The sequence below is a fragment of the Salvia splendens genome, chromosome 11, assembly GCF_004379255.2.
Source record: "Salvia splendens isolate huo1 chromosome 11, SspV2, whole genome shotgun sequence".
NCBI lineage: Eukaryota > Viridiplantae > Streptophyta > Magnoliopsida > Lamiales > Lamiaceae > Salvia > Salvia splendens.
In genome coordinates, this window is record NC_056042.1 from 1,141,877 (window position 1) to 1,162,850 (window position 20,974).

The window sequence follows — 20,974 nt, forward strand, 5'->3', positions numbered from 1 at the left end:
CTTAAGAAGAATATCTACAAAGCCCTATCTTAATATTTTCTTTCATTTATTGTGACACATATAATTATTACATCAGCTACAGTAGTAAATCCTTAAATGTGCATTTTGTGTTTATAAACTGATGTGCATTTTGTGTTTATGCACTATTATATTATTACTAAAATATATTATACCTATACTAATTTAATGTTATTTTTATTCATAAAATTCCATCCGTAGACGAATTATCTACTCTACCAAAATTGATATTTTTATTCATAAAATTTTATCCATAAATGAGTTATTTATCCTAACAAACATGTTGTATTAATTAAATCAACTGAGTTACGTTTGATCGTTGATGCAATTACGGAGCTCACGTTGACTTAGTCAAGCACTTGCCTATGCCCTATGCCCACAAACAACATTGTTTTACGTCACGGGACCCTGTAAATGGATAGTCCCAATCAAGTCATAGTCTCCTTCAAATTTAATATTTGTTCATTTTATTATTAATTGGAAAACTCCATCACATTAATTATTAAAGTAAATACATCGAAATCATGACGCATACTTTCTATATATATCAATTGAATTAATTATGGAAAATTGCATTATGAAATAGAATGATTGATGCCCCCTTTGCATCTCTTTGCCATTTTGAGCCAAAATCTTTTATGGGAATAATGTGATAATTTATTTATTTTTATTCTTAGCATTCTTCACTTCTTTTTATAAATTTCCTTCATGCTCCAACTTACTTGAGCACAAATGAAAAATTGAAGTTATCTATGGTATATAAAAAAAAGTTACTACTACTATTTTAATTCTCTTGCTATTAAAAAATATGCACAAAAATATACCTCTTGAAAACATAAGAAGTTACATACTCTTTTAAATGAATATATCTCTGGAGTGTTTTATTACTAGAGTTGTATTAGGAATTTAATGTAATACTACTAGTAAAAAAAAATCTAGGACATGAAAGAAGAACCTCTAGTATTTCTACCACACAAGTTACATTTTTATTGAAATAATTTGCCTCATGTGCTCAAAACCGACTTAAATTTTTCTTTTTTGTTTTTTTTCATTTTCCATCTTTTTATATTTTTTCCTTTGCAAAAAATCAAATCATTTTGTGAAGCCACTTCTCATGATATTTTAGTCCAAATTAAATTTCCATTTATGTAATAATTTCTAGATGTGTAGTATCTGTACTGAATTTATTCTACACTATAATTATACTTTTAAAAAAAGTGTTGAGTATTTCTTGAATTTATGTTAATTACATCTAGTAAAACTAATAAAGACGTCGAGTTATTTATAAACATGCTGTATCATAATAACAACATGTGTGATGTTTTAAACAATTAAATTAAATTAAAATATATACTCCTACTATACAATAAATACTACAAACAACGACTCTCTTATAAAATCCACAATAGGAATATTTATCCTCTTAATACATAAATTCGTGACCCACCTATATTGTCATATTTGGGGTATAAGATTTAATAATGAAAGAATCAACATCACTTTAACTCATAATCATAATTCAAGTTGAGCAAGACAAAAGTAGTATGAACACAGAAAAGCTAGTGTATTACTGTATTTATACTTATCATACATAGACTTTCTCACCATATATATCTTTCACCAAGATTTTATTTTAGCGTTACAAAATTAGAAGAAAAGGAAATAGCTTAGAAGGTATACTTGGAAATAAATACAATATAATATAAAGAACGACATACAAAGAACAAAATAGGGCGATTCTTGATCCAACTTAAATCAACCATTATACAAGACCAGTAATAAACATAGTTCGATGTTTAGTTATTATAAAAGATTCTATTATTAATATTCTATATCTCTTTCTATCCCTATATATATATAGGGAGATGATCAAAATAAAAATGCATTTAAATCCAGAAATGCAGCCCAAATCTTGGCCCTAGGATTAGATGATCTAATGGTCAATAATTTACCAAAAACACGAAAGATCATAATTAAGCAATTTTAGGTCATACTCCCTCCGTCCCGAACTACTCGCACATTTCCTTTTCGGCACGTAGATTAAGGAATGCGTGTATAGCAAAGTCAACAATTGCGACTGTAGGTGATAGTTTTTACTAAAAATGGAAAGAGTGCAAATAACTTGGGACGCCCAGAAAGGAAATAAGTGCAAGTAGTCCGGGACGGAGGGAGTATTATAATATTTGGGGTTAATGTCATGCTAAGATCATTTTAGATCATGCTTTGTTAGCATGACTTAAAAATTAACTAACTATTACCTAAAAGTGCCTTACGTATGATATTGTTCTGCGTTTCTGTATTTAAATCTAGTTTTGCATAGATCAAAACCATATATATATATAAATCAATTTCATCATGATGTCCAACTAATTAATGAAGCAAAGATTGTGCAACCTGAAAAATAAATTTGAGTGTAGTTGTTTGTGAAAGGAGTTGTTTTCATGGACCTAGAAGGGGTTTATCTTATAAAATGGTGGGGGTATGATGGAACTTGGAAGTGTGGATTTTGGGACCATGATTGAACCATTTTATTTGGACTATAACATTTTTTTTAGAAAAGACATCAATTGTCTTAATTAATTGTGGACATGCTACTCTGTCACCACAAATGGGACCCTATCAAAATTCCAAACTAAATTATCGTTGTTGTTTTCTTGTGTTATTAATTTAATTTTATACTATTACCAAAGGTCGTCAAACTATTTTGTACCTATTTTATTAGGACTTGTGTCAACGAGGTCCCCCCCTATTAAGATTGCCCCACCTTTCTTCAATTATTGAATTATAGACTTGTTACAGTTATCAACTCTCTCTTTCTCTCTCTCACATACACATATGTGTACATGAATGTAATTATAAATTATTATACTATATGAATCAATTTGTTTATATATGTGTGTGTATTTTAAAATGTCTTGTGTTATGAGTCATGGAGATGCTTCTTGATGATCAATCACTCTCACAAATCTTTTGTGGGCCATTTAGAATTTAAGATTAATTTGACTTTGAGATTGAATCTAACATTTAGAAAGTTCAGTTAACGTTATAGTTATAGTTTATTGTAGTTTAGAAATATGAACTTCCTTAGATAATGATTGTATACCTTCATATTAAAATATTTAACAAGCTTGATAGCAAGGGATTGAGCCGAGATCTGAACAACTCACGAGTAACTTGATTCATTTACTACATTGATCATTTTACAAGTAAAATATATAAACTTTAATATGTCATAAACGACCCCAGACCAACTATTTGCACTATTCTAACTTATCTTGTAATTCGATTCCCTCGTTGCCTTAACTATTTTAAATATGTGTATATTAATATAAATTAAAATGTGGACTATTAAATATGGTGAGTACTTAACAAATAATTTGTTGTATATATTATGCAAATTATAAAATTTTAGATAATGCTACAAAAGACAATGGTTGGACAAACTATAACAAATAATTAGTTAAGACAACTAATCATGCAAACAGTTACTACAAATATTTTTATATTAGTATGATATAAAACAAAAATCTTACTTGTAAATTAATAAATGTATGTTCATATTATATAATTTATTTATTCATGTGGTTGCCATTACTTTGTTTGTATGTATATAAGCTTCACACTTCCGTTGGTATTTTGGAGGTATATGATTTTAACATATCAATCGTAAAATAAAATAATCATATATTTACTGAGGCAAGATTTTGTTATATATCATAGGGGAATGTGATGAATTTGTCATCAAGCTGAGAAATCATTTCTGTTTCTCCACATCTCCAATTTGATTTTATTTTATCTTCTTAACCATATGAAAGCTACAAAAACTTAAATGAGTATAACAAGAGAACATTTATAAGGAACAAGAAAATCATTGATCCATAACCGAACATTTACGATATTCCCTCCATTTATTATTATGAGTCTCATTTATTGGTAACACGAGGTTTTATGAAATATTAAGAAAAATAGGTAGAAAGAAGTTAGTGGAATAACAATCCCACTTTTGTATATTAGTTTTGAATGAAATGTTAGTAGAATGAGTTAGTGGAATGTGAGACTCCATTACCATTTATATAAAAGTGAACCGGGACTCCTATATTGCGGACAGATTAAAATGAAAAAACGGGACTCCTATTTGTGGACAGAGGGAGTATGCCGTAAATCCTAGTGTGAGCTGTCACAAACTTGGAGATGTCTACAAGAAAGAAATCATTCCTCCTTCGAGGTGCCATTAGATGAATATCTTAATTTATGTCCTGAACTTGTGCAAAATTCCAAGAGAGGTAAATTATTAGTACTATATAAAAGATTGATAGTACTATTGAAACGTTTTAAATAAATATATAGTCTAATTTCTACAATATGAAAAAATGGTACGAAGATAACAATAATGTCCAAATAAAAACAAGCATATAGGCAACGGCATGATAAGCTACTTTCCACATATATGTGGCGAATAACTAGGAATATGCTTCCAAAAATGCTGTGTTTTTCATTTTACCATTTATAACTTGCATTTCAAAAGTGGTACATAATTTCTAAATTCATTTAAGTTGTTCATTTTTTAGATTTACTATATATGGTAACGTGTAGTGGTGTTTGGTTTGAATCCAAATAGTGAATAATCTTGGATTCATAACCATTGGTTGCGATTCGAAACCGGAATCGACAAAACCATACCCACTTCAGTTATGGTTCCACCAATCACCAAACCAGAATTGAGAGTTTCAAACCAAAATCGTTGGTTTTTTGTGAGCATCACTAGTCTAGTGACATAGTATTATCATGAGATGTTTCTCACTTGAAAAACGTCACAAATAATTCAGTCTTTTTTACCAGGGCCGTCCCGACAAAATCAGAGGCTCTGTGCAAAAATCTAAAATGAGGCCTACCACTATAGAAAAAAAGACAATGCATTTTAAAGCTATATGATAATTAAAGAAATATACCATTTCAAACCTCGATTGCATAGTCTTTACTTGAACAACATCATTCTTTTGGTGTTCTTTGAAATGAAATCTTCGACGATGTTCTCATATGCAATCTTCTCCAGCATCTCACTCTCGAGTGCGATTATGGCCAAATCATTCAGTCTATCTTGTGTCATTGTAGAACGCAAATATGACTTCAAAAAATAGTCACGGTGCTAGAAAAAGGCCTGGGCGTTGCTATACAAGAGAAATAGCTTTGTTGGGCTGAAAAAATAGGAATACATGTATATGGGCTGAAATATTTCAGAGGCCCATGAAAATTGGGGGCCCTGTGCAATCGCACAGGCCGCACGGGCCAAGGGACGGGCCTGCTTATTACTCCATCTATTTACGAAAGTATGGTCCTATTCATCTGGCTATCAAGAGTATGAGGTTACTATTTTTAGACATAAATTACGGAGTTTAGTCATATTCTTATTCTAGTTGATTTCATGAAACTAAAACATTAAATTACGAAACTTTAATTTTTTCTATTGTCTCATCCATACACATAATAATGTCTTTTATTGATAATCAAAACGACTTTGTTTCATTAAAATAGTACTTAATTTTTTCTCTCTTTTCTTATTTTAACTAACAAGTTGTTTCTATCATCACCATACACCTCGTATTATACATCTACATGACAATTGAGAAAAACAAAACTTGTGATCTAATATTTTATTTTAAAATCTTATATTAGATTGGCTAAAATTTAATCAAATTTAAAATGTTATTATCCATAAAATAAATTACTTTGACGTTTATGGATAATCTTGATTTACTAAAATACTCAAATAATCGAATTTTTTTAAGGTATGAAATCATCAAATAATTTCGGCTATGGATGGATGCATACTTCACTCATCCATTGATTTTAAGTACTTGAAACACAGAAAAATTACACTACTTCAACTACGTTCCTTTAACAGCAAAACGTCGCCGTTTGATGCCTAACACTATCCAGTTATGACTCCAAATAAAGGATGAGGTAGAATTATTGATTACAATTATGCTACTGCACTGTAAGTATCTTGAATCTTCCTTTCTTGAGATGCCAAACGTTAGTAACTGTACTCGGAGGAAGACGACGACAGCAATTCCCCGTCCGAGCTCCTCCCTGCATTCTCGACCCGCTCCTCGCCGGGTGATCGGTTTCCCTCTTCCTCTTGATAGTCGTCGTTGACGTATCCGTCGACATAGTGTCCGTGTCCATCCACGCCATCGTCAACGTCTTCATCTTCCTCATCATTGTATTCTTCGTCGTCGTAATCAACGCCGTCCGCGTCTTCACCACGCTCGATGCCTTTCCCGTACTCGACATTCTCGGCAAAATCCCCAGTTTCCGCATAAAGGTCGCCAAATTCGTCAGCTGAAGCTCGACCATTGTCGATCTCTTGATCGTTATCATTATCGAACTCGGATCCTTCGGAGCTGCTAACATTCTCGGCACCCTCGATTTCAACCGGAGTCGCTGCCAAATTCCAGTCGCCGTCTTCGTGTACCTCCGCGGTATCATCGTCGCCGATAATGCCCTTGCTGCCTCTTTTGTTGAAAGCATTCCCAACCGCTCTCGGAGCGAGCTTTTGTCGGTTTCTAATCGAGCGGCGGCCTTTCTTGCCACCTCGACCTCGTGCACGTGTCCGCCCTCTCCAACCCGGCAACTGTTTACATGGTTCCTCTTGAGCATTGGTAGCCGCCCTACCCAGCAATTTTCCTCCACGCGTGCGGCTCAGACCTTTTGGACGCCCCCGTCCTCGCTTGGCTCGGCCATTTCGGAGATCTCCCCGGCCGTTATCCAGTCGAGATACAGCTTGGGACGGATTATCCACAGAACACCCAAGTGTAGAATACATTGGCGAAAAATTCTGGACGAGCAAGACGTTCGACACAGAGTTAAATCAAAGCAGGGGAGGACCGATTAATACCCTGTTAGATCTACTAAGAAGAAATCCTTACATTGAAATGACCATCTTTGTCGTCTTTCTGACAGCTTTCCTTCTGCTCGTTCGAATAGTAGATGGACGTATCAAGATCCATGAGCCGTAAAGCAACAGCAGGTGCAGTACGAGGCATCCATGGAGGTATCGGGACCACTCCAGGTCTTGATGAACTCTCTGCAACTTTGGAAGAACTCAATATCTCCGATGAGGTCTCGTAGCTCACCGACAAAAACTCCCTCTTGATGTTATCTTCCAGCAACGTCAAGCACTGAGCAGCAGCAAGACGCCGTTTAGCAAAGAAAAAGAGAGCATATACACCATCTATTTCGAAATTAGATTCAACCGAATGAAATGAAACATTTAAAATATTGCACGTGAAGAACACGTGCACAAGTGTCGAGTGAGGGTAAAGAATCAAGAACTAAAGAGACCTGAAGAAGCTCTTCAGCAGTCAATGCCGTATGCAACTTCCTGCCCCATGATTTTCTGTATTCGTCTGACCAGGCGGAATCTAGAGCATATGCGGGAATAGATGCCTGCAATGGCAGAAACATGTAAGCCGAGAAAGCAGATTTATAACCGACTAACAGGCGATGGAAGGGAATCAATGAAGACATAAACAACTACTCATTAAACAATTGATTTATAGGCAATAAAAGAAAGGGGGAAGAAACAACCTCAATGGTAGCTAACTGAACTTTCAGCAATATGATTCTCGGGGGAAGAGAGAGCTCAAATAAGCTGTTGTCGTTCTTTCTGCATTTATCAACATGCTCTGCAAAATCCGAAGTGTCACTTGAAGTGCGGTAGGTCATATGACAAAAAGGGCAGTGATTTTCCTCCCAAGAGTACAAGATACGGCAGCAGTTGCAAATTTCCAGTAGCTGCCGGCGCCACAACGTGCTGTGCTTCAATGCGCTGAATACATTCGAAGCAAAGCATTCTTTCCATATCCACTCAAAGTCCTTATTATATCTTTGATTTATGTCATTTTCTTCTGCTCCATTATTTACAAGATTTGCAGCAAGTGGCGTAGATTGTTCTGGAGAACATGACACATGGGCTAATCCCTTCGGAGAAGACAAGTCAAGTTTAACTTCCTTCGTGACATCAACACGTTCGTGTCTAACAGAAAGTGAAGAAGAAGAGTTTTTCCTAGCAGTCTCTTTAAAAGTTGGCCCAATATTTTGCAATATTGAATGCAAATGAGATTCTCTAGTTCCCCGGACGTCCAAAGATGATAGCAAAGCATCGAACCCCTACATTTCACACAAAAGACTATCTTGTCAACTAAAGTTGCAATCTTTTCCATCAATATAGCAGGCAAATACATTAAAGATCCAAGATAGAACCCCTTGAAAAGACGATATCCTTCGTAAATTTATTGAACATACTTGAAGATTCCAGCAAGAATTAAAAGTAACAAGACTCCAAACATGACTGAGTCATCATGCTAAAAAAAAGTAAAAAGGTTAAGAAATGACTTGCATATACCTCTTCAGAGTCGATGAGCCTCCAAATACCATTCTGCAACTCTACAAATATTCTGCCAGATCCAGGATCATTTCGAGAAAGTGATGCGACAAACTGCCAGTATCTATTGCGTCTCCGATCCTGTCCAAGTGGCAAGGATCTATATGCGTAGATTTCCTCAGCCCGGTGACTAATACAAGCTTTCAGCTCTGATCGTGACTTTTCAGCAGCATACATAGATTGCTGAAGCATCAAGTTTTCAGAAACAACAGAAAAGTCGGGCGTTAGAGGATTCTTTTCAGTTGCAACATAATCTTCTTCGTTTTGTTGATCATTCAAGTCAACCAGCTGGAACTCGGGGTTCGCAGGTGAGGACTCATTTTTCATAGGAACACTATTTAGTGGACTTCTCCTGTTCTCTATAACATGAGGAACGCTAAGTTCAGCTCTGTGTACTTTAAAAATATGCTCCTCTTTCATTCGGCGCTTATCAAGTAGCGCCTCAGCCCACATTTGCTTCTTTAATGCATTTGCAGCTTCCAGCCGTTCCTGGAAAGCTCTTAATCAAGTAGGAGAAAGAGAAGCAAAAGAGTATTATAATTTGTTTAGAACTCAAACATACCTCCAAGGCAACGCGGATGGCATTTCCTTCATTTGTTACACCAATCAAGGCAACAAGAGCATTTAGACGCTCTTCGGTGCTGAGGTTGGCGTACTCCCCTTCAGTGAGTCCATGAACCCATGGTTCTCCAGGACTAGATTCATCAACTACACTGTCTTCAAGATCAGAGGCAGACACCTGAGAGTTAACCCCAGTCACATCGACACATGGGACACCCATTATTCCATTATCTTTCATCTCATCAACTGATTCGGTCAACATTGAACTGCTTTTCAAGACTGGTGTTTCCATCAACTCACTAAAGGAGTTGTCATTGTCATATCCAGAGATATCTTCAATTTTATTTGTTTTGCTGGAATGAGAAGCCTCCTTATCGTTAGCTAAAGCATCCAAGTCATCAACATAAGGATCGTCGCCAATATCACTTTCAGAGTCTTGATCTCTGTCGAGGTCATCCTTTTCAACATCTGGTTCTTCTTCATCAACATTTCCATTTTGATGAACCCGAACTCTCTCCCTAGCTTCAGAGAGAAGCGTCTCTGCATCAATTGGATCCTTCCGATAAGGAGTGCGTACACAATAAGTTGAAGGAGCTGTCCTCTCGAATAATTTTGTGTCCCTAGACAGAGCAGCAGATATAGATGCTTCTGGAGTTTTACTTGTTGTGAGATCCCTAAGACCGGATCTCTTCGCGCAGAATGATATTTCTGGTCAGCAGCATAACAAGATAATTGTACAGGTAAGAAAGCAAATAGAGACTGACTACCTGAATCTTTTCGGCAACTTCAAGTATCGAAAGTCCCTTATCTCCCTCCAGTGAAAGAATATGAAATGCTGCGAATTTAACTGTTCCAGGAGTTAAGCGATGCCGGGATCTTCGAGAATTTGAGAAACCCCTTTCTCGCATAATGGATATAGCATTCTCAGCAGCTTTTCCACTTCGTATATTGGATATTGTATCTGCAACATTATCACCCTGCAATTAACTAAAATAATTAGACTTTCATAAAAGACGTACTAATTAAGCAATTTTAAGTGATCTTTTTTACTGTGCTAAGGAGATTTATACATATACACATGCAAATGCAGGCCTAAGGAACAGCGGATAAAATTTGCATATATCGAGGTGTAGCAATATGAACAGGACATGCCTCACTGTCATTCTGGAAACATGCTTGTTTGATATCTGAATTCCTTAATTTTGGCCCAAAGCCTGCAGAGAGAGCAAATTGCCGCAATACTTCAGGCCAAGTTACCGGATTAAGGTGGCGCTGCCAGCTAAGCAAGTCAAAACCCCAAGCATAAGCCTGTTATAGATAATCATATCATAACTAAGTTCTGACGCATCACAAAATCACAATCAATTAGCATTATGCAATGACAAAAACAAACCCCTTCAACAATGTGTGGATGCCCCCCAACAGGGATGCCAGCAGAATTCGGGTCTGATGCTCTGCCAACGTCTCCAATGTCTTTTATAATGGATCTCAGAAGAGCTATGTGGATCTCACCCAACAACCTCGGGTCCTACAAGCATGGAGGATACCAGTTTTTAAACTACAAAATAAATCTACATCCTTCACATCACTTCTTAAGATTTGCAGAACGAATTTCAATACGCACAGTATCATGCAGTGCATGAATGAATTCATCCAGGGTGAAAGGCCACAGACCAAGAACATCAGCAAAAGATATCAAGAATCTCCAAACCTACACAATTTACAGACTACAAACCTTAAGATATCTTCCTCAATAAATCAAATGAAATACAGTTCCACGGGAAGAGTTATCTCACCATAAGAAGATTACCAAGGTTCTCTTCCGAGTCACTCCAAGGCAGGACATGGAAGGGCCTCTTCAAGTGCACAGACTTGGGCGGATATTCTGGGAGTTTATCTAAAGAGTGGAAGTTCGCAAGTCACTCAAAAAAACAATACTACTATATAAAATGATGGCCTTGAAGCAAGTACATCAAGAAAATTGTAGCAACTCAAGAAGAATGTATGAAGTTTCGATAATAACTATGTACAGAAAAAGGCCTTTTTCATACTTTTCCATATGTACGTCAATACCATGACTAATATAGATAAGATAAGATGAGGATAACACTGAGGTACGTCAATCTTAATACCTTTGAGCAAATCAAGGTTCTGTAAAGTTTCATTGTCAAGGGCCAAAATTGAGGGCAATCCCATACTTAAGGCTGCTAGTTCCATGAGTTCCAACTTTTCATCCTCAATCAGTTCCACAGATTCTTTGGCAATTCTCCGAGCAGCTGCCCTGCTATTAGCAGCTTTGAGTTTTGCAGCCTCCTTCTCCTTGCGCATTTCCTTTTTCAGCCTCATCTTTTCTGCCTGTGACAGTGGATAGTAGAAATGATTCAGAACTCTTACTAGCTGCACAAATGATCAATGAAAGCAAAGTATAAGTAAGCAAAAGAATATGGCCGACTAACTTTGATATACTCCTTTTGTAAAAATTTCTCTCTTCTTTCCATTTCACGCCGTTGCTCCCTTTGGCATCTCTCCTCTTCACGCTGCTTTTCACGCAACAGTCTTTCCTCCTCCTTCCGCCGTTCCCGATCTTGCCGTTCCATCTCTTTCCTCATTTGTTCTTCTCTCTACGGAATAATGTATACACTTAATCAGCAAAGTACAAGATACAGAAAGGCAAAATAGTTAGCTGCGGCGATACCTTTCTCCTCAAAATGTCCTGTTTCTCCAACTCCTTACGGATCCTTTTCTCATGAGCTTCAACTTCTTTGGCTATTCTAGCCTCTTCAGCCTGAAACGTATCATGCAAGAAAATGATGAAAATTGGAATCCAATACTTCGGCAATCAATAAATCAATTCTTAACTGATCATGTCATGCCAAAGAAACTACAGATAACGGTCTTATGGCATAATTGCAATTTGTTATGTTAGAAGAAACCACTAATACTGCATCTCCACTCTCCAGCAAAACACTTACAAAAATGTAGAAACCAATAACTATATAAAAGAGCACCTTGCGTTTCCTTTCCAACCTCTCAGGGTCCAGCACAGCACGCCTCTCTGGAGTCGTAATCTGATTATCAAATCCACTACCTGGATGAACGAAAAGCTGAGAATCAATGTTGGCATTGACCACAGGAGCTGTTAGAGGACCAAGATCTACTTCTCCAGGAGCTGGAGACGAGTGTGCTTCATGCCTGACTTGCTGAGGCAAAAGACTCAAACTTGGCATTTGACCTTGAAGATATCCAGATGCCCCTTGCTCATTGCTACGTATCATAGGTCTCCCAGTAGGTAATGGCACTCGAGAATTCAGAACATCAGAGGGCGAACCATAATAATGTGGCGCAACTCTTTCGTAAGGGTCATTTATCGCCAACGGCTTTTCTGGGAGAAATTGGTATTCGTGGAGAGCCCTAGAGGCACCCTGATAAGTTGGACTTTTAGTTCCCATAACTATTTGCATTATGGTTGATGACAAAAAGGTACTACGAAATATTACGCTAAAAATTGATAACGTTAATACAGAGGATGGTGGCAAGTATAGTAAGGATGAAAAAAAGGTCTTTGATTCTGCAGTAATATTTATAAGAGGAGAACTTGTATTAGGTCTCCAAAGGATCCCTGACCTTGATTGGTTTAGCATCGATCCTCTCATATAAGTGGGCCTCATAGGATTGCCCAGCTCGTTTTTGTTGGTCTGATGTAACTGTTACATGAGAAAATTTGTTAGGCTACTTCTGCAAGAAATTGTTCAGGCCTCCAATGCATGTAACACATAGTGCTATATGTGTAAGCTTGAAAAGTAAAGAGAAAAATCTTCATTTCACTATCACTAGCACTTCAAATTCTTTCGTTTCTGTTAATCCTTATAAGATCGTATTGTTTATCCATGACACACATACTTAAGAATGAAATTCTTGGAACACCCTGCTAGAAGAAATATGGTACTCCTTACGGCATCCCTCTCCTTGCAGTCAAAGGTACCTAACGAGAGAATACATTTGTCTCTGACATTAACAACGGAATATTATCCCACCAAACTTATCAGTCAACAAGGAACTACTAGCAAATAGCTCCTTAAAATGACCTTTCTGGTCCTCCCATCCTGTAATTATGTTCTTTCACTATAGAAAGTTCTATAATCATTTGATCATTGGGATAAAATAAAAACAGAATATGCTATCAAAATCAAGTGAAGGATAATAAAAACCAGAGAAATAACTAAAGTATTGAGCATAGACACTGGAAATAAAATCTGAATTTTCCTTAACATATGTGAATGTTGAAATAAACCCAAGTCACCAAGTGAGAGATATATACCGATAGGAGCACCAAAGGCGCCAGGCGGCAAAGGATCAAACTCCATCCCAAGAATTGGCCCGTCGTCCCTAAGTGGCTCCCCTAACTGTGCTTCCACAAACTTAATCGCTCTTTGCTCAGAGATCGCCAGTGGCGGTTCATAGTATCTCCTCATGGATGGCAAATTCGTCGACATCCTCGGGACAGCAGTCCCGGCCTTATGAGCCACTCGTTGCTGCTGCTCAACATTCCCAAAAAGACTCAAACCCGATGGAGGCTCATTTGCCACATCAGCGCTGCTGCTAACCACCTTCTCGTGCACAATCGCACTAGAGAACTCCGCAACTGCAGGTGTTACGGTGCCCTTTTTCTGCCTCTTCTCCGCGGATGGCTTCCGGTCTTTCAACCTCCGATGGCAGAACCACATTTGCAGCTGCCGATCAGTCAGCCCCAATTCGACTGAGAGCTCCGCCCGCAATGATTCGGATGGATATGTCTCAACTACACGCACGGATCACAAAGCCATTTCACACAATTCAGCACACAAACACACACACAAAGGCAGCTTAACTATACATAGCAAGTTTCATTTTTGGAAATTAAATTATTATAAACACTTGAATTATACATTTAGAGAGAGAGAAGCAAAATAAAACTCACTAGCATATGTTTTTTCAAGAACTTCCAACTGAGAAGGAGTCTTCATTTTGCGCTTCACCTTCACCTCTCCCTCTCCCTCTCCCTCCGGCGAGTTCTTCTTCGCCGCCCCCACACTTTCCCCACCACCACCACCTCCCCCGTTTCCCTCATCAACCTCCATTCCACCAGAAAACGCAAAATCAGAGCTCAAACAAGATCAGCAACTAACAAATCCCCCTCCATTCAACTAAAAAAATTAGGGCTTGCAGAAATCAGCTCAGAAAAAGGGGCATTTTTTTAGAATTGGAATCGGAACTTGTGAAAATTGGAATTTGCCCCAAATTGCTTTCTCTCTCTAGACAACCTATCGATTAATGGTAGACAGCAGAAAAAAAACTCGAGTTTGACAAAGATGTGCGGTGACGATTTGGAGAATACCGATTAATAAAATAAAATACACCAATTAATTACTCCTGCTACTCATACGAATACAGTAAAGACTATACTGAGCAACAAACGAAAAAAACCTATAATAATAATTAAAGTTGCGATTTTTCTTGTTTGCTTTGGTCGTGGTGTAGGGATAAAGCAACAAAAAGAGTACTAGTTGAGAATTCAAAGAGGAAAATACAGGTGAAATAATAAACCCACGAACAATAATTCCCTTTCTCTTTCTAATCCCACCCATCACAACTCTCTCTCTCTTTATCTGTCTTTCTTTATTTCTGTTTGTTTTTAGTTTGGCAAAAAAAAAATCAGGTGATTTTATCGAATGTGATGCTGTAAAAACATTAAATTGAAAAGTAGCTCGTGCTTGTGTGTGTTTGTGTGTGTGTGTTTTAGAGAGAGAGAGAGATGGTATGGGATAATAAAGATCGTTGAATAAATAGTTGAAGAAGTGAGACAAGTTTGATTCACAAATGAATTTTTGGATTTCTGGTTTTCTGGTTTTCTTCTCTCTAGATTTTCTCTCTTTCTGTACGGGTCAACTGTATTGGTACGATGATTCGGGTCGGGTCGAAAGGAGTGACGCGGATTTTAAGCGTTTGTTGTCAAGCGCGGGGTTTTGTGGGGGTGAATGTGGCGTCTGGAGGGCACGCGCTACTCCGGGCGGTGGAGGAGATTCTGAGTTGAAGAGATTAGTCATCAGACGGTGGGGCCAGCTTATCCACAATTTATCGCTCTAATATTTTTGTGAGTCAATAAATATTTTGAAGTCAACAGAGATTGAGTTTAGTAAAAATTATTGAATGAGTGATATTTTAAATTGTGAAAATATGAATAAATATGTATTAAGTAATTTCGATACATATAATGATTGTGTTTTTTTATTTTTAAATTTAAATTTAATAAAAAAATTAACTAACTTTTAATTTATTTAAAGTGAAAATAAATTAGATTTATTCAATAAAAATGCTTTGTGTGGACGGTTACAGTGTGAACGCGTAGTATTATTGTTGATAATAGTAATAATATCCTATTAAAAAAGTAAACTAAAACGTTGATGTATTAAGAGGCAATAACTAATAAATGATATTCGAAAGGCATCATCGACAATGTTGTGAGCCATAAATATTTTTGAATTAAAGAAATTAAAATTTTTTGGGTCAAATTAATTGAATGAGTATTTTAAATTGAGGTCGTCTCATTAAATATGCAACATTTGCTTTTCGACACTAGATTTTATGTAGTAAAGTTTTGCGAGTTAATGAAGAGAGAGTAAAGTAAGAAAGAAGAAAAAGTAGAAAGAGTGTTGTTTCCATTTTTAGAAACGTTTCATTTTTAATGGAACAAACTAAAAGGAAAACGTTTCATATCTAATGGGACAGAGGGAGTATTAATCAATTTTGATACGTGCAATGATTGTGTTTTTTTCGTGCACATTTTAAAATTTGAAAATCAACAAAATAATTTAATTAATTTTAATTTATTTAAAGTTAAACTAAACTAAGTTTAAAGTCACAATGTGAATGCATAATTTTATTGATAATAATAACAATGTCCTATTGAAAAAAGCAAATTAAAACGACAAACGGTGAGATATTAAGACGCAGTAAGTGATAATATTGAACTAGGTTTGAGGTGTTTTTACTTAAATGATACCATCTCTTTAGTAATAACAATGTGTGGGTAGTTACAATGTGTGTAGTTTTGTTAATAATAATAATAATAATAATAATAATAATAATAATAATAATAATTTTATATTAAAGAAAAGTAACTAAAACGACAAACGATGATATATTAATAGACAACAAGTATTAAATTGATAGTATTGGACAAGGTTTCACGGTTTTTACCTAACTGAAACCAATGACGTCATCAACAACGTTGCGAATTCATTAATATTCTGAAATTAAATAGATTTAAGTTATGGGTTAAAATTAATTGAACGAGTGTATTCCAAATTGTGAAAATACAAATGAACATAAAGTAATCAATTTAGACACGTATAATAATTGTGCTTTTTCCGTGCACTTTTTTAGTTTTCAAATTTAATAAAATAATTTAACTAACTTGAATTTATTTAAAGTTAAAGTATACTAGATTTATCTACTAAAAAGGCATTGTGCGGGCAGTTACAATGTGAATGTATAGTTTTACTGAGTATAATAATAACGTTATATTTAAAAAAAGTAAACTGAAACGACAAACAATGAGATATTAAGAGGCGATAAATAATACTAAATGATATTGGACAAGGTTTCACGGGTATTACTTAACTGAGACTAAGGGCATCATCGACAATGTGTAAGTTGATGAATATTTAAAACTAAAGAGATTAAATTTATGGGCCAAAATTAATTGAATGAGCGATATTCTAAATTGTGAAAAAACAAATGAATATGAATTAATCAGTTTAGACATGTACAATAATTGTGCTTTTTCCGTGCACTTTTTTAAATTTAAATTTTATAAAATAATTTTATTAATTTTAATTTATTTAAAGTTAAAGGATACTAGATTTATCGATTAAAAGGGCATTGTGGGGACAGTTATAACATGAATACATAGTTTTATTGACATTAATAATGTCTTATTAAAAAAATGTAAACTAAAACGATAAACAATGAGATATTAAGAGTCAATAAGTAATACTCCCCATGTCCTATCTCAAGTAATTGACTGTTTTTCGGCATGTGTTTGGGAAAAATGATAATATATAGTTAAAGTGAAGAGAAAGTAAAGTTAGTAAGAGAATAATGTAGATACGACTCTATTCTATATTATTCTCTCTCTTACTTTACTTTCCCTCCACTTTAACTATTTATTATCATCTTCACAAAATATTGGCTAAAAAGAAATCAATCACTTGAACTGAGATAGAATGAGTAGTACTAAATGGTAGTGGACAAGGTTTCATGGTTTTACTAAATAGAGTGTGACAGAAGGAGTAGTAGTAAATGGTAGTGGACAAGGTTTCATGGTTTTACTAAATAGAGACCAAGGTCGTCATCATTGTCAACGTCGTGAGTTCATGAATATTTTGGAAATAGAGAGATTAAACTTATGTGTAAAAATGAATTGAAGGAGTGATATTCTAAATTGTGAAAATACAAATGAATATGAATTAATCAACACGTGCAATTATTATGCTTTTTCCGTGCAATTTTTTAAATTCAAATTTAATATAATAATTTAATTAACTTTTAATTTATTTAAATTTAAGAATGCTACTAGTTGTCAAAGTCCTATTCTATTCGCACTAGTGCATGCTCTCCTTTTCTTTTCCCTTAATTATTTGTGTTCCTATTTTCTTAATTATTCTCTTTATTTATATAATTATTTGAGTTCTTATTTTCTTTTCTAGATAATAGGGTTTGCCATTTTAATTGTTTTGATTTTTAATATTATTTTATTTTTATTGTTGTACTATGTATCATTAGTCATTCAACTCTTACCTTAATAAAAATTTCTTACTTTTTTAGTTCTGATTTTTAATGTTACTATGAAAAACTATATAAGATTATATAAAATAAATAATGATTTTTGTTATTATGACAAACTATATAATTTAGGAAATAAATAATGAAAAGATATGAGGAGAAAAGAGGTTTCGTTATTCATACATAAATAACGAAGTCATGAAATTACACTCCACATAATGAAGAAATTCCACGATTAAGAGTTGCATGACATTCAAGTAATGACACATTTCAAGAAATTTGAGCTAAAATTTGTAAGCATACCTCTTACCTGAAAAGTATCAAATCTCCAGCCAACTCAATCGGGAACGGACAATGAAGCCCAACTCAGTTGGCAAGACGAGAACATCTTCGTTGTACCTGTTTCAATAACATCATTCATCAGCACACGACACCGAACATCAAAATCGTGTTTCATTTCATCAAACAAAAAAGATGCATATGAATATCAAGACATGCTCTATCTCAGGCATGAATCTGTTCTTCCTACCCATTCTCAAAAGTTCAGCAGCAGCTCTATCTTAAATCCCTCTATTGAAAGCCTACTAAATCTCGACCAGTTCAGTTTGTGTTTTCTGCTATATACTGTTTCTATGGGGCGTAGGCCTGCCAAAAGGTAATGGAGGCGTGCAAAGGTTTCCTCGGGCCAGATGGAGATTGGCCCTCGAAGGGGATTGTGGAGGATCCATTCTTCCGTAATGACAATCTGATTCATGGCAGGTGGCATCAAGATAACTCCCAATCGCATGCGCTGGCATTTCTTTCAACTACAAACGCCTTGCTGATTTGGTAAACCAACGCTTCATTGCTCACCGGAGACTCTTCTATTCGTTAAAACCAATTCGACCACCTTTTCTTCACTAGCTATATCATGTTATCAGACAAACTATGGTTTTGATTGAAGCATCATCAAACTTTTCGTACGCAGGATGTTGGAAGACAAACCCTATAGCTCCACACAGAAATTGTCCGGTTTCTAGCTTTCTGACTCAGATGCTCATCTCTAGCTCGACACAAAGTAGCTGCGAGACCACTCTGAATCCCATTGTCGATGGCATTCGTTTCAACTAAAAATCACTTGCTGATTTGGTAAACCAACACTTAAATCCCATTCAACTACCCTTTCGTCACTAGCTCTGATGTAATCAGATGAACTATGATTCCGATTCCCTCAATATTGACGCACTGAGCATCTGAAAACCTTTCCACACGCAGAATGCTGGAAGACTACTTTAAAAAAAATTATTTTGATTCAACCATCTCTTTGTCTACTTGAATAGGATATTTTGAATACCAACTATAATTTGGAATACTAACTAATCACATAATGTCCACAGTTCTTTTTATATATTTTAAAAAATTCATTAAAAATAACGGATTCCTTAAATCTATCAGATTTTCGAAGGAAAAGAACCTCAAAGCTCAACACAAAAATGTGTCTCTTTCTGGCCCTCTGACTCAGATGGTTGCCTTTAGCTCGAAACAAAGTATAGCTGCAATGCCAAAATTGCAAAGCTATAGGTAATTCAAAGCTGCGTAAAGTAGTTCTATCAAAACACGAACTTGCTCTTTCGCAGTATCATACTACATGAAAACAGTATGTTCAGTTCACCACATTCCACTCATCTTCTCCAAATCAACAACCAAACCAGTGCCACAAAATCAGAGAATACAACAGGGTTATCATCTTGCATTAGCTCCAAACATCATATAGTCGAAGTAACAAAATTAACATAATACGAACTCGATCCTGCTGGCCTATGTATGCCTAAATCCTAATAATCACAATGCATCTTAGCAAGCTTTCTGTGTTTATGTTATTCAAAATACAATCAACAAGAAATCTCAATAAGATCACAAACTTTTGCTCAAAGTAATCAATGCAAATATATATTCGAAGTCTAAACACTTTATTTTCTAATCAAACCCTAACCTAAATACCTAATCAAACCGCAAGATTTCGCATAAACCTAATCGTTGTTGCAGAGTAAAATCAAACGAAATCTCACCGGAATCTCGGCGTCGACAATCTGTTTACTTCCTCTTCTTCCTGAAAACGTAAACATCAGCCTCCTCATACGCATAATCCGGATGCAAATGCTCGTGCGGGATCTTCTCCACCTCAAAAACGCCGCGACACATCTCCCAAAACATCTCGTGCGCCTCGGGAGACCTCAATTGGTACCCTAGCAAAACGACGCCGTCGTCCGCCACGAGGCGCTCCATCGCCCCAATCAGCGGCGCCACAGTCTCCTCCAGATACACGACGTCCGTCGCCACCACGAAATCGAACGGCGGCTTCAGCGAATTCGTCTGCTCCTCGTTCCCCCAGTAGAGCTGCGCGGTCTTTAGGGCTTTCTTCAGCGCCGGCTTGTTCCGCTTGAGGTTGTGCCTCAGCGCCGGCATCACGGGGGCGATGTCCGTCACCACGACGTCGCGGAGCCCGAGCGCGTAGAGCCCCATGGCGGAGACGCCGCAGCCTGCGCCGAGCTCGATGCCGCGCCGGCCGGCGAAGTTTAGGAGGGCGGCGTAGGGGTTCTCGGCGGCGGCGTAGGTGAGCGGGCTCCAGCGCTCGGCGAACTTGACGAGGACGAGGGAGCAGGGCCACACGGAGGTGCCGACGTGCATCGAGCCGTTATCCTGCTGGAACGAGAGGCGCGTGTCGTGCACGCTCAGCTCGATCACCGGCGAATCAGTGAATTTCATTTTTTTTTTACTTTTTTTTCCCCTTGCAATTTCGCATTATAAAGTGACATCGACTGAATTTAGATCCTTATTGGGCTCAAATGAGCTTGCGAAGGCCCATTGGATAATCAACAAAAGTCCCAATTATGTTTCATTAATGGCCCAACAAAGAAGCCAATCTCTCTTATACTATTCACTCCTGATTTCCGCCGCCTATCGCCACCGTCGTTCGCCGGCGACATCAGCAACAGCGGCGCAGACGCATTCTAGGCTGTTTGCTTTCTCATATCCATGAATGATCGCTGATTTACAATACTCTGCATCTCGACACTATTTCTCACGCTAAATTAGAATAAAATGGATTACAACGCATTGGCGAAATCGAAAAGAGCTCATTCGCTG

General features: G+C 36.5%; 2 protein-coding genes across 2 annotated transcripts; both read right to left on the reverse strand.

Moving 5' to 3' along the window:
• Positions 1 to 5,823: 5,823 nt before the first annotated feature.
• Positions 5,824 to 14,883, reverse strand: LOC121755810 (homeobox-DDT domain protein RLT2-like). The gene is made up of 18 exons (XM_042151210.1): positions 13,983 to 14,883; positions 13,344 to 13,823; positions 12,650 to 12,729; positions 12,034 to 12,447; positions 11,721 to 11,810; positions 11,482 to 11,646; positions 11,158 to 11,380; positions 10,822 to 10,922; positions 10,650 to 10,736; positions 10,419 to 10,553; positions 10,178 to 10,333; positions 9,793 to 10,002; positions 9,027 to 9,713; positions 8,426 to 8,953; positions 7,609 to 8,190; positions 7,363 to 7,467; positions 6,948 to 7,199; positions 5,824 to 6,856 (listed from the first exon to the last, which is right to left on the reverse strand). Exons 1-18 carry the CDS (start codon positions 14,140 to 14,142, stop codon positions 6,053 to 6,055), a joined length of 5,259 nt encoding a protein of 1,752 aa, XP_042007144.1. The 5' UTR covers positions 14,143 to 14,883; the 3' UTR covers positions 5,824 to 6,052.
• Positions 14,884 to 18,001: 3,118 nt separating this feature from the next.
• On the reverse strand, positions 18,002 to 20,625 carry LOC121755811 (protein-lysine methyltransferase METTL21D). The gene is made up of 2 exons (XM_042151211.1): positions 19,897 to 20,625; positions 18,002 to 18,247 (listed from the first exon to the last, which is right to left on the reverse strand). Exon 1 carries the CDS (start codon positions 20,591 to 20,593, stop codon positions 19,922 to 19,924), a length of 672 nt encoding a protein of 223 aa, XP_042007145.1. The 5' UTR covers positions 20,594 to 20,625; the 3' UTR covers positions 18,002 to 18,247; positions 19,897 to 19,921.
• Between the last annotated feature and the right edge of the window lie 349 nt (positions 20,626 to 20,974).